Raw genomic sequence first — 16,477 nt, forward strand, 5'->3', positions numbered from 1 at the left:
TTTGAAAGTTTCGAACTTTTCATCGGCAGCTTTTCAACCCCATTACACCACCGTTCGTATAAAAAAGCGTCGTCGAGTTGTAGAATGTAGTCATTAAAGTGTCTTGTCGAACGGAAACGATTGCGCTGTGTTTTGTGAGAAGCTAACTGGAAGTATGAAACTAATACTGGCAGTATTGCTTGGAGCCATCCTCGTGGTGGACCATTCGATGGTAAGTAATGGTGAAATAGAACTACTTGAGTTACGTTCTTCCTAATCAGATGGATAATGCTGCGAATTGGTAAATTTTGTAAGATAGTTTCCAACAACTTAGCCAACCTAGAGTGCCATAGTTCTGCGCAGTGACAAATTCTAATATTTGATAGAATTTATTCTAAATGCAGGCTTGCAATGCTATTTTCGTAATTATGAAACTATGAGTTACTATAATGGTAATTTTTATTTGTAAGAAGTAAGAATAAGTGGCAAAGTTTGTGTATGACATAAATTTTTTGTCAATTTTGCTTTCAGAAGATCACAGCTAGCGATGGTATGATCACTGATTGCTCGCTCATCACGTTGCTCATCGTTACAGCTAATCGCTATTGTGACCCTCTGAAAGCTAAATTGACAGGTTTTATGTGTCATACACACACTTTACCTGCTCTACTTGCATCTTATAAATAAGAATTATCATTAAAACATTTCATAGCTTCATAAATCCGAAAAATAGCATTTTAGCTGTAATGAGCATTTGCAAGCTGGTCTAAATTAGACCTGTGCGCCGCCGCGCCACGCGCCGCCGCCGACGATTTTCATACGCCGCCGCCGCCGATGAAATTGGGTCGGCGCGCCGCCGCAGTAAAATCTTTCACGCCACCGAATAAATTTATGTCACGCCGATGAAAAATCCGCAGCACCTTTTCGGTAAAATGCATGTTGAATTTGTTGAAATTAGAACTTGTGTGTGATGCAGCGATTGCCATATAGTTTTTTGACGTTTGTCTAGCACTCAGGAATGAATCATTCGGATCGGATTTAAATAAAGGTGAATAAGTGCCTATTATTAACAACACGTTGATATTTAACCTCTTACAGGTTCCAGTTGTGCGGGATTATTACGTATATTCAAAATACATCATCTTCAAATACATAAACAAAAAGTTATATAACTACAATGCATGTACATTCAAATATGTATCAGAGTAGTACAAGTAATACAAGTAATCATTTATCGCTATCATATTAAAATCGTGTAATGCTCAATAAGGCCGGAACAAATCTCAATTTTTTTCTGGTGTAGAGTTTTCCGAAGTGAACCGACACTTTTTTAGCTTAAATTTTCCAAACGGCGTCCAACCTTTTCTGAAGTGGTTCAATACCTTTCTTGGGGAGTCCAAACTTTTCTATTGAGTGATTGAATTATATTTAATGTTAGTCTGAGCTTTCCTGAAGTGATTTTTATTAACTTTTAACGTAGATTCTGCTCCCCTAGATCCCTTCCTCGTTCTTGTGAGAATCACATTCTTTGAAAATTAGGCTAAGATTTCAATGTATGGACCTTTGTGTGTTCGTGGCATGGTAGATTTTTTTAAGCATGCACAATTGTTGAGAAAAGTGGGTTTATATTCACAAAAATACTTATTTTATATAAATTTGGGTTTCTTGATCAGCCAGTTGGATTTTGGCTCCGTTCTTTGAAAAACTCGCTTGTATTTTATAGAATAGTCCTGTGTGAGTTCATATGTGATGGTAGATTTTTTTTAAGCCAGGTTGGATTTCTGTTCTATTGTTGAAATTTGTGCTTGGATTTTATAGAACGGAACTTGCTGAATCCGTACGTGAAAGACCAACCTGGTTAATATTCACAAAAGTAGGTATTTTCATAGAAAATTGATTTTTATGTTTTGTTGAACTGAATTTAAGCTCCAATCTTTGAAAAATAGGCTTGTATTTTATGGAATAGAACTTGCTGAATCCAAATGTGACGATAGAATTTCTCAATTTTTGAGAAAACCAAGTTTAAATTCCCAAAAGTAGTTGAATTTCGGCACCGATATTTGAAAAATAGACTTCGATTTTGTAGAATGGACCTTGCTGGATCCATACGTCAGGGTTGAATTTTTTAATTTTATGAGTTTAAATTCACAAAAATACGTATTTTGATGGAAGTTTGAGTTTTCTGTTCAACCAAGCTGGATTTTGGCTCCATCCTTTGAAAAATGGGCTTAGATTTTATAGACTGGACCTTGCTGAATTCATACTTGATATTTCATTTTTTGAAGAATGCATTTTTTTTAGAAAACTAGGTTTTAATTCTCAAAAGTACGTATTTTCATAGAAATTTGTGTTTCCTGTTCAGCCAAGTTGAATTTCGGCTCCTTCCTTTAAAAATAGTCGCGGATTTTTATAGAATTGCTGAATCCATACGTATTATATTATATATTAGTTTTTAGGTTCTGCCAAATTGCATTTCGGTTCATATATTTGAAAAATAAGCTAGCATTTTATTGATTGGGCCTTGCTGAATCCATACGTGAAGGTTTAACCGGGTTTGTAGTTCGAAAACTATATTTTTAGAAATATGGGTTTCCTTTTTAGCTTAGTTGGATTTTGATACCGTCCTTTGGAAGTTTGTGTTACACATAATAAAATCAACATAGTAGAAGTATAAGACTAAAGCGAAGTAAGAAGTAATGTAAACGCTTGAAATATATATGTGTTTATTCCCTCCCCCTTTCGATTCGTGCGAGCATAGAGTGACAAAATAAAAACTTGTGATTTGTTCCGGTCTAAATGAAACAATTCATAGAGGCCATTAAAATGTTACATAAATGCAACAGATTGCTTTTATATAATATCCACCCGTACGTAACGTACTTTTCTTATACTTAATAAAAGGGTTCTAACACTTTGCCATATGACTTCACCCCCTGCAATCTTAACAAGCACTTGACATACTTTTCTACTTTGATTATATGTTTTTAGTATTACTTCTACGTGAAGTCAACGATTTACATAGTTGAAGATGCTAATTTCAAATAACAGACTGTAGTGGTAATTTTTATACGATAGATGGAGTAGATGAAAGCATAGAGTTGATAGTTCCGTTAGAGTACGGCAGTGTGAAGATTGTATATAGATATTAGAATAGCGAACTAGGACAACTTTTAAGGAAGGTACAAATCGGTTTTTTCATCTCTCTTTACCAAACTCCCCCTTTGGAGAGGGATGGTGAGGGGTGTCACAACCCCCCCCTTACCGCCACCACTGGCAAAAAGAGATGAAGTTGGTACTCATACTATGAGTGACCTACGTTTTAACGTTTTTGAGTGCGATTGGTTTGGAAGTATTTTTTCCTAAATCATTAAACATAAAGTCACGCCGACCCACGCCGCCGCCGCCGAAAGCAAACGGCGTGACGCCGCCACGCCGCCGCCGCCGGCAGAAAATAACATATCACACCGCCGCCGAAAATATTTCGATCAGCGCACAGGTCTAGTCTAAATGTATATTTTTCCCATGCAGAAGTGAATAAAACTTATCTACATTATCAACTCAACTCAAACTATCCTCAATTCATAATTATTATGGATTTGTTTCCAAGTGGATGAAGTCAGCAAATTTAGTAAAACTAAGATTTAAAATACTCATTTCAATAAACAACCGCTCTTCGGCTTCAGCGACCCATGTAAACAGAATCTGAATAAGTTTTCGTCATGTTCGTCATGTTTTCAGATAGACGAATCCCTGTGAATGTGAAGACTTTCGCAAATTGGATCCGTTGTGGAAAATCTGATTAATAGACAAACGTACGGCTAGCTAAAACTATGTTCACTCTTTCCAGAAACTAAACATCTCTTAAATGTTAATTAGTCAAACAACTAATCAAAGTGAATTATCAGGCCTGAGTTTTAATGGAATCGAAAATAATTTCAAGAGAGTTCCTAGGAAAATTTTGAGAGAAATTGCAAGGATCTTTGGAGGGCTTCAAAGAAGTTCTCAGGAGAATACAAAAGGTATTCTGAGCAGCAGCACACATCAGAGTTCCAATATATCTCCGAGAAGAATTTTAAGGGAAGCAAAGAAATTAGAAAGGGAATTCTAAGGAGAATCGCCAGGCAATTTTGAGAAGATCTGCAATGGATTTCTGAGAAGAATTCGCAGTGAATTCTAAATGACCTTTGAGAGAATACTTTGGGAAAGTTTATGGTAATTCATTCTTAGCTTAGATCATTCTGATAAGAACTGATAAGATAATTTGAAGGTGTACTGAAGGAATATTAAAAAAAACACACTACTTAAGTATCTAAATTCTTAAGAATGTACCACGATAATTTTGAGAGTCATTTCAACGGAATGTTAAAGGAGATCAAAGTCGTATTCGTTTTTGTAAAATTTTTAAAAAATGTTCAATTTCGGTTTTAAAAAGTGTTATTTAAAACTACTGAAGTGGTGTTGAAAAGTGCATTAAGTGCCGGGGATACGATTACACCGGTAGAACACGGTTCCGTGGACATTATAAAGTCGAGTGATAAATTCGCGAGTGTCGCTGGTGACAAAGTCGCGTTCCGAGCCGTAAACGATCGTTGTCAGTACGGAGGACTGGTCGAGTGACTTGGTGCGACGTTTACCGTGAAAAATGATAGGCAGTCAGACCTTGGGAACACAGCTTTGCCCAAAGTGTGAACTCAGTTCGGAGGCAACCGGGTGTTGTTAACGACGCCGAAAAAAAAACATGGAAGAATGGCCGGAAAGTGGGAGTTGGAGAACGGGAGCAGAGGTGGACAAGCGGTACGTCGGCGGTGTAGCAGTGAAGCTGAGTGGGCCCAACGGTAGTGCACGACTTTGTAATCGATGAAGATGAATAAAATTGTTGAAACTTAGGTTGGTGACTTGTAGGGTAGAGAACTACTTCGGCCTAATCGCCCATTTTGGGCCTATCGAGCAGAAAACTTCAAATAAATCCATGATTTCAGAGTTAACAAGTCTATTATGCGTTTGGTATGATACTTTAGTTAATAAGCTACCGAATGAAGTCAATAAGAAGGCATGATTTGAAGGTTTGCACCCATTATTCCCAAAAACAAAAGAAGGGCTCCGACCGAATCAATTTTTATCTTCATCCGATAGGCCGAAGTGAATTTACTGGCGTTTAAATTGCGTTTCAATGCGTTAGACCGAGTTTAAAATCCGTAGGCCGAGTTTGGCGTCAAGAAGCAGTGTTAGACTTTTGACAATATCTCAACGATTGGTTTCTCTTTATCAAATATTAAAAAAAAGTAAATAAGTTTGGAAGCCATCAGTAATAATAACATTCCGTTTGCCGCTAAACTGCGCTAGATTAAGAAAGACTAAGTGCGGGCTGTGCTTAATATGCCGGAAATGGGGTAGTTAACCCTATTTAGAAAAAGAATCAAGAAGTGGCTATAATATTTAAGGTTCGACCCACATCGGATAGAGAAAGAGCTGCTGGTGAGTATCTGGAAATTGAGCATTTAAATTGTTATTAAAGATCTGTGCAACTGCGTAATAATAGGATGGTAACAAGTTATCAAATCCCTCCCTTTCCGTTGCATCAAGTATCATTTGTTCCAACTAACGCGTTGCTAAACTCAGCAATGTTCAATTGCCTTTTCGTTCCTTTATAGGTTTTATCCATCTTAATTGAGACAATAAATTTAAAACTTACTAAATACGCGTCAATCAAGTATTGTACTGCTTGATTGAAAGTTTCAGTACGTTATCAATGGTGTATATTTGCATCCATAATGTATTGAAGCGGGGTTTATCGTGTGCGAAAATAGCTTCGGAATGACATCATGAGATAATGACAAATGAGATCATAATGAGGACACAGGCTGTGTCCCAGCTGTCGGGTTTCAGTTTATAACGTACCGTAAGTGGGGGTGAAATTGGGTCAAAAAATCAAAATGTTTCGCTCCCTACCTTACAACATTCACATTCTAGCAAGGAAAACAATTTTAAGCATAAGAATATATTTATCAATGATATATTTGGGTCATTCCAGCTCAATTGGGTACAGAATTCAAAAAAAGTTGTGGTCGATGTCACCGATTTGAGCTAAACTTGGCCAAAACGCTTATTTTCGAATTCTGAACAAACGCCTTTTTTATTTTGCTCTAAAGTGCCTAGATCCTTCTGGGCTACAACCCTGGATTTTCGAGATTTTTAAAAATTTCAACTTTCAGAAGAGATTACTCCACAACCAAATAAGCTATTTGTGATCTTAGAAGTCAACTCAAATAAGGGTATTATTCAAGTAGCAGCTGTCATCCACAACTGTAATTATATATACCTGCTAATCTATCTGATTTCATCGTACTTCACGTTTTGGCTGTATCCCATAGGAACGTATTTTTCACTTTTAGGACCACAATTCAATTATGGACAGAAGTAAATACATGAGGTAGTTATGATTTCATAGAATGAGAATCCAGCCCAAAAAAAAATAACATGTGCCATCAGCGTGAAGGAATCGAAGAAAAAATAAAAATATATTAAATAGCATTGATTTTTCACCAGAAAAGCTCAAAACTACCTCTCACTACCAACTATTTGTTCAAATCATTTGCCCTTGAAAACACATAAAGTAGACAAGGTTTCCAAAGTGTGGTGAAAATTTGAGCCCAAAATATTAGGAAATAAAACCACCGAAAAATAGGCCATTTTTTGACAATTTGGATACCTGCCAGTTCGTTTACTGTAGTAACTATAACAACAACAAAATGTTTGTACACATATAAGAATCTACAAAAACCTTCAAAGTGACGTTCTAAGATCACGAATAGCTTATTTGGTTATGGAATAATCTCTTCTGAAAGTTGAAATTTTTAAAAATCTCGAAAATCCAGGGTTGTAGCCCAGAAAGATCTAGGCACTTTAGAGCAAAATCAAAAAAGGCGTTTGTTCAGAATTCCAAAGTAAGCATTTTGGCCAAGTTTGGCTCAAATCGGTGACATCGACCACAGGTGGTGTACCCACTTGAGCTGGAATGACCCATTTACGACTATCATGGAAAATGGTATCACATTTTACTAAAATTAAATAAAAAAGACCATAATTTTGGTTAAAATCTCTTGAAATATGTAAATTTAACTTAACTATTAGGAGTACACTTGGTTATGATCACAATGTACTTCGTATGTATGGCTAAAGATCGCGTGTACCCTCATCTATCCACATAAAAATGTGTTCAAATTTTTGATTATCTGTGGACAAAAACGTGTTTTCGTTACTATTTATGACACTTAACTTTACAGCACTATTTAAATAAAGCAACTGGTTAATTTTACATTCAAGATATTTGCTTCAATAAACATTTTCAAATGTTGACCCAATGTTACGCCTCCTTAATGTAGTTAAAAGTGACAGTTCGAAAGTTATTTTCAATGATCAAAAATGTTGACAAACTGTTATTATACCGTCTATGGTCATCAAAACAAAAGCAACTTAATTTCAAGCTCTGCTGTTAACATGTTGTTGTTGAGCATTACATTTGATTTAATGAGTCATTGAGTTAAATGCTATGACTTCAAAATCAGTAAACAAATTGATTTCCTTAACAGGAGGTTAAGTTTTCCCGGCGACTATAACAGTGTAAAATTGTCTCTCAGTTGTGATGTGCAGTAGGAACGTAAAACAAGAAGAGGCATAGAGGTACCTAGACTGAGAAGCAGTACAAATCACCGTAACGAACAACCCGAAACACCACAAATATGTACCGCAGAACGAAAAGCAAAGTTTTGTTCCAAGAATTTCGTCCATCTGTTGTGCTGCGGGCAAAAGCTCGTCAGCACCGTTGTCTGGAGCGAGGTCTTCCCGGAAGAGCATATGCAAATGGTTTTTTTTTTCAGTAAAAACTTTTCCAAGTTGCAGCATGGTGCAAAAACGAAGCAGGTAAATTTGAATGTATTCTTCGTGGAATCAGTGCTGCTAGAATAGTCGCTCGGTTCAGAATAATCCCCAATTAGATGTTAGAAATGCGTTTGTTCGGCTGAAATGATAATTATTTAACTGAAACCAATAATAATGCCGTTGGCAGGGAAAAACCAACTTCTCCCTGTAAATACAGTTAATTGATTTCAGAGGAAAGAAGAAAATGACAACACAATCAACGTGAAAAAAAATTAAGAAGCTTGTCAACCAATTGGGATTCAAAGGGTAATGAGGAGGGTTTTTTCCTTGATTTGTTTTCCGTGTTGAGTACCAATGCTACCGACGCCAGGGAGGCAGCTTCCACACCTGGACCCTACCTATCGACCCATCAACGGCCAACAGCTTTACTTCCCAAAATCTACCTATCTCTCACTCCTAAAAATTGCTCTACAGAATTATGCCATTCCATGATGTGTTCGAAAATGACAAAAATTGGGTGCTATTTAACAGCGCCACAATAATGAGCACAGTTTTTCTGGACATTACTGAAGGAAACCTTCTATTTGAAAATGAAATCCAGGGGTGAGGATTGTCATTGTCATTGAATGATTTTCACACGGTATTGAAAGAGTTAATTTTGACATTGTCACTGAAAGAACTGACAACAAACTGATTCGATTAAATCTTAAAGAATTGTTTCATTTACGTAAATCTGTGGCATCACCCAAGTAACTAACAAGCCCGCAAATTGCCCTCATTGCAATATAAGGCTGATATGCTACTAATATGATGTCCTATACTGCCTTTATAGACATAAGTATCCCACGGTCCATAAGGTTTACATAGAACATGGTGATTCGGAGTAACTGTCACTTAAGAAAATGGTCACAAAGATTAAACGCTTGCATGAATATTTGTTATCAGTATAGGGGAAATGGCTCTTATGTTGGCCTACCCAAGTAGCATTTCTTGTTTTATTGCACTCTATTAGTGGTTATTGAGATCAATTTCATAAAACCGCCAATAAAATTAATAGCTCCAGCACAACCTTTTGATAACCGCTATAAGATCGTCATACAGCTTAGTGGACCACTCTTGATAAGGTTTATAAAGCATGTTTGAGAATCACAATAAAGCTGTCTTTAAACCTTCTGTCAGGAAGCCTCATACTCTACAAAAGGTTCTCATAGCCTCTATAAGAGTTACTACTATTGTATCCAAGCAGTTTTATTACGCTTTGGTGAAAATCAGTTATAAAGCCAATTTAATTTGTATTGGCTTCAAAGCAACCGCCATAAATTAGCTTGTTGTTGTTCTGTTCTGCTGAAACTTTTTTTCCAAATGGAAATCTTTAGCGTTAAAAATAGGTTTGAGTGTTGGTGTCAAGATCACCATGCAATCAATTTAGTTTCATGGCGACATTAGTGAAAATCTTAAAGAAAATATATTACTTTTAAGAAGTTCCAAAACATATGCGCTTGAAATGTTATCGTGTATATTCAGATAATATGAGCGTTAAATAAATGCGCCTCCAAAATAATTCAAGTTAACAAAAGAGATTGTTTCAGAGATCAAATGAATTTGATGGAATCACCTTAATTTTACAGAAAATAGATCTCAATACATAAATTCATACCAATGCACACTGGAAATCATTTCGGATCTCTTATTTAGCCATTATTTTATTGAAATTTCTTGGATTTTATTCCAAGGCTAATGGCATTTTCATAATGACCATATGGCGACAGAGGACAGGAGGCAAGACAAACACCAAGCGCAATTTCTTAAAATGTCTAATGCTTACATTGCACACTGGGTCAGGAATGCAACCTAGCGGAGCAAAATTAATAACTCCGAAACGAAGCATTTCCGCGACTTGGTATCTTCGGCAAAATTTCTCGTCATAATAAGGACCATCTATTGACATAAACAAATAGTTCAAAACTCTTCCGCAAAGATGGTGCCACAATCTAACTTCTTTCTCTGACGTTTTGGAGACTTGATGTCTTTGGCAAAGTTGTTTATCTTGACAAAATGAACAGCTCTTTCAAAGACGTTAAATTTCCACTGTCTACTGGTTCCAAGTTATATGGAGTTAAAGAAAAAAATGTCGAAAATATGGTTTTTTTTTTCTATTTCGGTTTTTTTGCTTACAGCTTTATAATGTTATATTTTTCTCTTATGCAAATACATTAAATAAATAGCTTTTGTGAAGAAACATACTAGATTAAGCTTCAAATTTCAAAGACATTGTTGAAAAAACGAGAAAAAAACACAATTTTGACATTTTCAGCAAAAATTAAGCAATACTCGATAAACAAAATATCAAAATTTGAGAGAGGTATATTTTGGTGTTTTTTTTTTAGATTTCTTCATTTTAGTGGAACATGATTTTTTTCTATAACTTTTTTTAATACATTGAATTTGTGTTTCGAAGACTTCACGACTTTGTCAAAGTTGGTTATCTTGATAAAATAAACAACTTTTCTTAATACGTTAAAACTTCACAGCCTACTGTTTTCGAGTTATGTGAAATAACAGAAAAAATGTGAAAATAAGTGTTTTAATTTTAAATATATTGTTTAAATGCATATACCTCGAAAACAGAAGGCTGTGAAGTTTTAACGTCTTAAGAAGAGTTGTTTATTTTATCAAGATAAACAATTTTGCCAAAGTCGTCAAGTCTTCAAAACGCCATTTCAATGCATTAAAAAAGTTATAGAAAAAATAATGTTCCATTAAAATGAAGAAATCTACAAAACACCAAAATATACCTCTCTCAAATTTTGATATTTTGTTTATCGAGTATTGCTTAATTTTTGCTGAAAATGTCAGGTTACGATTTTTTGCGCTTTAGGAGATATTAATGTTCAAAAATTGTGTTTTTTTTTTCTCGTTTTTTCAACAATGTCTTTGAAATTTGAAGCTTAATCCAGTATGTTTCTTCACAAAAGCTATTTATTTAATGTATTTGCATAAGAGAAAAATATAGCATTATAAAGCTGTAAGCAAAAAAACCGAAACAGAAAAAAACCATATTTTCGACATTTTTTTCTTTAACTCCATATAACTTGGAACCAGTAGACAGTGGAAATTTAAAGTCTTTGAAAGAGCTGTTCATTTTGTCAAGATAAACAACTTTGCCCAAGACATCAAGTCTCCAAATCGTCAGAGAAAGAAGTTAGATTGTGGCACCATCTTTGCGGAAGAGTTTTGAACTATTTGTTTATGTCAATAGATGGTCCTTATTATGACGAGAAATTTTGCCGATGACACCAAGTCGCGGAAATGCTTCTTTTCGAAGTTATTAATTTTGCTCCGCTAGGTTGCATTCCTGGCCCAGTGTGCATGGGATGAAAGCAGAACAGAAAAGCATAATGCATGATTTTATTACGAGAACTATTTTCTTTTTACAAGAGCAATTCAAGCTGAACTTTGCATTAGGTCCTAAGTAACATTGATCGATTCTCTTCGTCGACTTTCTCTTTCGTTAATAACTTATTCACATAACCGTTTCTTGATGTGTTTGTCGTATTGGATGCTAGATAAAAGCTTCTTTTATCGTTTTATGTGCTGAAAATACCTGGGAATGTCTTTACATGACCGTGGGGATGCAAAGAGAAAGTTGACGAAGCGAATCTGTCAATATTACTTAGGACCTAATGCAATTTTCAGCTTGAATTCATTTTTTTTATTTGAGGGCAAATGTATATTCCTATTCTACGGGTGCAACCGATGAATTTTACCAACATTTAGAAAAGTTTTGAATGGTACATTAACCTTTATGAAAAGTTATGCGTGATTTCAACCTTTTTGCCCTAGGACTGTCACCATTCCATGTATTTCGACCAAGATTCGACCGTGTCACCCCATGTATATGCGAGCGAGAACGGAAGAATCATGGAGATTGCTGACGTTTTTCTTACGCACACTACGTCGTGTATACGTATACAAGAAATGTTTTCATGCTCATGCTAACAATTTTGTTGATTTTCTTTGCGCTCCGCTTGGAAGTACCGGAAAGTTTTTATTCTTTTCTATGTTGTAAAAATAAACCACCTATTTACATTTCTGACAAGTTGCAACTGAATGCTTATAATTGTTTTAAAATAACTGTTTCATGGCCAACTAGTTTTATTGCGCTTACTTATTTATTTTTTGGTTTTATAAGGGCAATTCATATTACTTTATTGTATACTTCAAAGCAATCATAAAACCTTTCATAAGTGAAAATAGCATAAGCATCAGTTGGTTTTTTAATTAGCTTTATAGGGGTTTTGTAGATAGCTATAAGAATGTTTCATGACTTGCATTGTATATGACCGTGATAAAGCTGTAGGTAATGGTTGCAGCTGCAATAAAACCTTTATAAATTTTGAAAATAGCCAAGCAGCTCTAGATTTGTTACTTGGGTATGGATCTAAGATTGGGCCCATCGCTAAAAATCTGCTATTTATCAATTTTATCTAGATGAACGCGTCATGGGGACGGTAAACAAATTTAATCGATTGCTGAATTTATGTATGGTCTCAAATTAGGGGCATTTAGGCCGACATTACATCCATTTCGCTATACATAAAAATGAATTTCTGTTTGTCTGTTTAAGCCTTATAAACTCGGAAACTACTGAACCGATCGGCGTGAAAAATTTGAATGCAGGGGTTTTTGGGACCGGGAAAGGTTCGACAAAAAAACGATAGTAAATGTTTTTGAACGTATTTATTAAAAATTTGTGCATTGAGTCCTGAGGGTAGGCGTTCTAGGTTAGGCATGTGATAAATTATGAATGTGTGACCTTTTAATTATTCGGTGCATGGGTCAATAACATTTTTATTGTTTGACCAACCCCAAATAATCATGACAGCAGTATGTAGGCCTCATTTCATTCATTTTGTTTTTGTTGTCAATAATCACTGTAATTGTTTTTAAATTACGTACACGTTTATCCTTTGCTTAGTAGGGGAAATGGCTCTAATGTTGGCCTATGGATGTAAGATTAGGCCCATCGCTAAAAATCTGCTTTTTATCAATTGTATCTAGATGAACGCGTCATTGGGACGGTACTAATGGATATTTTTGGTTGCCATTGAAAATTTAGTCGATTGCTGAATTTATGTATGGGTCCAAATTAGGGACACTTAGGCCGACATTACATACATTTCCACTATATGTTAACACCATGGGGACCAACCAATCCCGATAAGCATCTCCCGGTTTTTCCAATTTTTAAAATAAACCCGGAATTTTGGTAATTATCATAGAACCAACAGATTTCAAGGAATTAAGACACCTTACAAGGTGCCGGTAAACAAGATGTGTAAATTCCTTGAAATCTGTTGGTTCTATGAAAATAATAACAATTAACTTGTGTGTGCATTCTGTAAATCTGTGTTTAAATCTTATCATCATTGTAAGTTTAGGAATGATAAGTAAAACATCACAATAACCAGCAACTCTTCCCATCCAGTCACGTCTCTACTTCTCCTTGCTCGATTTCTATAGGGCCAGTGTCACAGAGCGCTGCCATAGCAAAACTTGTACGACTGAGTTATATTTCGGGAGCGCAAAGTTTTACGGGTGCACATCCGCAAACTTTTCATCAATTGCCCAATTTGCTCTATTGGCAAAGTTGATTCTAACTTTGACGGGAATCCAAAATTTTCAACCTTCCACTGCATTACGAATGGAGAAGAGTTAATTGAATGATCAAAGTGGAAAACTTCTCCACCCGCCACAAATAGCGGTCGCATGCTGCTGAACACGAGAAGTGATAATGACATTCATTCAATTTACTTACCAGCTCGCTGTGAATTGATCTTGTTGAGTCGAGTGGAATGATTTGTGCAAACATTCAAACAACAAATCAATCGATACGGTAAACGCTCCTGTAGTTGCTTATGGTAAAAGTATGGACGTTTGCCCAAAGCTCTTCCAATCTAAATGTCAAAATGCACTACTTTACTCGATTGGAACAACTTTTTCCGTTTGCTGGTTTCAGTCGTCCATACTTTTACTGTTGGGTTTGGAAATCTCCCTAAGCAACTATAGGAACCTAATGCTTCTAACGCACCGCAACTCTAGGAGCGTTTACCCTATTCGGATGAAATTGGACGGAAACGCTCCAAGAAGACAACATCCAATCTATCGGCCATCACTCAAGCATATTGTTTCGATCGTTTACAGGCCGGCAAAATCAAGGACGAATTGGAAATTCCGGAGGCTTACAAACGACCCGCCAAAATCCTGCACAACATCTGCCTGGCGGAATCGGGGGCAATGGAAAGCAAGCTCAAGCAGTGCATGGATGGGACCCTTCACGACGATCGTGAAATCAAGTGCTATATTTATTGCCTTTTCGACAAGATCGACGTCATCGACGAAGCCACAGGACGCATCCTACTGGATCGATTGGCTCCACTGGCCTTGACTACCGACATCAAGGAAACCCTAGAGCACTTGACCAACGAATGTGGTCACATTAGTAAGTTTATTTATGGCCCCCGATGTGCTAAAATGAAATGTAACTTTGTTGATCGACATTTTTTTAGAGCTGGAAGATTCCTGCGACACGGCTTACGAAGTGGCCAAATGCTATTTTGACGCTCATGATCAAGTCGTCAAATTTTGTCACTTGCTGATGGCTGACGTTACCAGTTAAGGGTCCACATTTGCACATGGGCGATAGGTACGTGTTTTTGATGTAAGCTATTTAGCTCTTTCCGTGTATGCCGGACATCAAAAACGTACGTGACGTACCGTGAAAGTACCGATAGATCCTACGTTTGTGTTTGTTCATAATGAAACGAATATGGAAACCGACCTCCTGGCAATAATCGAATGGATTTCCTCTCCCTAGGTGACTGCAATACTGATAGAAATTAGTCCGTAAGAAGTGCAACATGAGCGTACGTACAGGACCACCTCGCAGCTAGCAATGGATATTATGATTTGTTATATTTAAATGGGATACCTATGTTTTAATAAACTATGCATGCTATCACGAGTTATTTATGCGCAGGGTGTTGGGTCATTTAAGCAAATGTTTCCGACCGATAGGTATATGAAGAATATATTGAAATTTGGTCTAAAATAGCTTATTATTTAATCAAGTAGGGTGCTCCAGAAAGTATAAATATTCAGGGTAACTACTGAGTTTCCTTATCGAAGTTCCAAGATCGAATTCTTTAAAAAAAATCCCAGTTTTATACCAAGCTACCGTGTCTTTCGAGTAGTGCATTGACACCAAATCGGACCAAAATAGTTCTGGGCCATCATTTTGACGGATCATGGGCCGCAGACGCCGATTCAAACACTCCCGAACCGAAATTTCAGTTTTCATCGTCTCCTTCGTCACAAATGGCTTTGACAACTGGCCGCACTCACATATCGCTTCCCAAACCATGGCCTTCTTACCGATTTTTCGGTAAAAATTGACTTATCAGTATCGTCAACTTTCTGATCATCACAGACTGCTAGGAGCATCCCACTCTAAACTCTGTATTTCTCGCGTTCTACACTGAAGATCCTTACCAATATCTAAGATACCTAAGCGGCGCCGGTGGTGTAGTGGTAAGCGTGATTAACTCTCATCCCAGCAGGCCTGGCTTCAATCCCAGTCAGCACCGCCGGGATGTTCTGAGGCATAACATCTCTGATCACGCCTTCCTTCGGAAGGGAAGTAAAGCCGTTGGTCCCCGGTTCGTGAGTTGATGGGCCGATAGGTAGGCTCCAGGTGTGGGAGCTGCCTCCTTGGCGTCGGTAGCATTGGTGCTTAGCACGGAAAACAAGTCAAGGCAAAACAAATCTAAGATACCTAGAAATACTTAACAATACTTAAGGAATATTTAGCGTTAGTTTATTAACACCTAGGTTACCACCGTTGCTATACAAATATTTGTTTGTTTAACTAATATTGTCTAGCATTTTTCAGCGAATATGTTTAAAGTATCCAGAAATTCAATCATTATAATGCCTTACATGAAGTGAGGGAATGTTATCCCGATTATGGCTTCAATTTCGATAACAATGATGCCACGCTGCAAGCACTCAAACATTTCACGTTATGGTCTAATTCTGTCTAGCTGATAGTCATGGGAATCTTCCACCCGTTCCTCGTTGATTTGAATTCCATCATTGTGCAATAGGTGAAAATTAGGCTATTGACAGTGTGACACTAACTGAAGAAATTTTGGCTGATCGGAGCTGAATTAGAAGTTGTGGAGGCCTTCCACACCATTCGCACCTTACTTTAGCATCCCGAGAATCACATCTCATAGTTTCTCGCCGAATGTGTTTATCTAAAAGTGGAGAATAATTTCTAGTATTTGGAACCTTCGACGCTCTTATTCGCTAACCCCCACTGAACGAAAATCACATAAAAGGAATTAGGTGATGTAGACCGAGCTGATTGGTGGGACAACGTTAAGAATCCATATTCTGGACAAGATCGTAACGGCATATCCTCTTTTTGGTAATTTTGGAATAGTTTAATTACTGCTTCTATAAGCCCTAGGTTTTCAAATCGTGTACCGCGTATATGAGATCAGTGAGCATGCTCCACGGTCCGGAAATACTGCTGTAAACTTTCAGAAACGGTTGT

At 36.8% G+C, this 16,477-nt stretch overlaps 2 protein-coding genes across 2 annotated transcripts in view; one reads left to right on the forward strand and one right to left on the reverse strand.

Annotated features, from left to right (window-relative positions):
- The window catches only part of LOC135700848 (RNA polymerase II-associated protein 1), a 68,019-nt gene that overhangs the window by 35,476 nt on the left and 16,066 nt on the right, over positions 1-16,477 (reverse strand). The window lies entirely within an intron of this gene.
- On the forward strand, positions 121-14,896 carry Obp69a (Odorant-binding protein 69a). Its single transcript, XM_065221511.1, has 3 exons — positions 121-211; positions 14,062-14,359; positions 14,427-14,896. The coding sequence occupies exons 1-3, from the start codon at positions 155-157 to the stop codon at positions 14,534-14,536; spliced, it is 465 nt and encodes a 154-aa protein (XP_065077583.1). The 5' UTR covers positions 121-154; the 3' UTR covers positions 14,537-14,896.

Source organism: Ochlerotatus camptorhynchus, unplaced genomic scaffold (genome assembly GCF_037179485.1).
Source record: "Ochlerotatus camptorhynchus isolate MF236.1 unplaced genomic scaffold, CSIRO-AGI_Acam_v1.1 ptg000143l, whole genome shotgun sequence".
Taxonomy (NCBI): Eukaryota; Metazoa; Arthropoda; class Insecta; order Diptera; family Culicidae; genus Ochlerotatus; species Ochlerotatus camptorhynchus.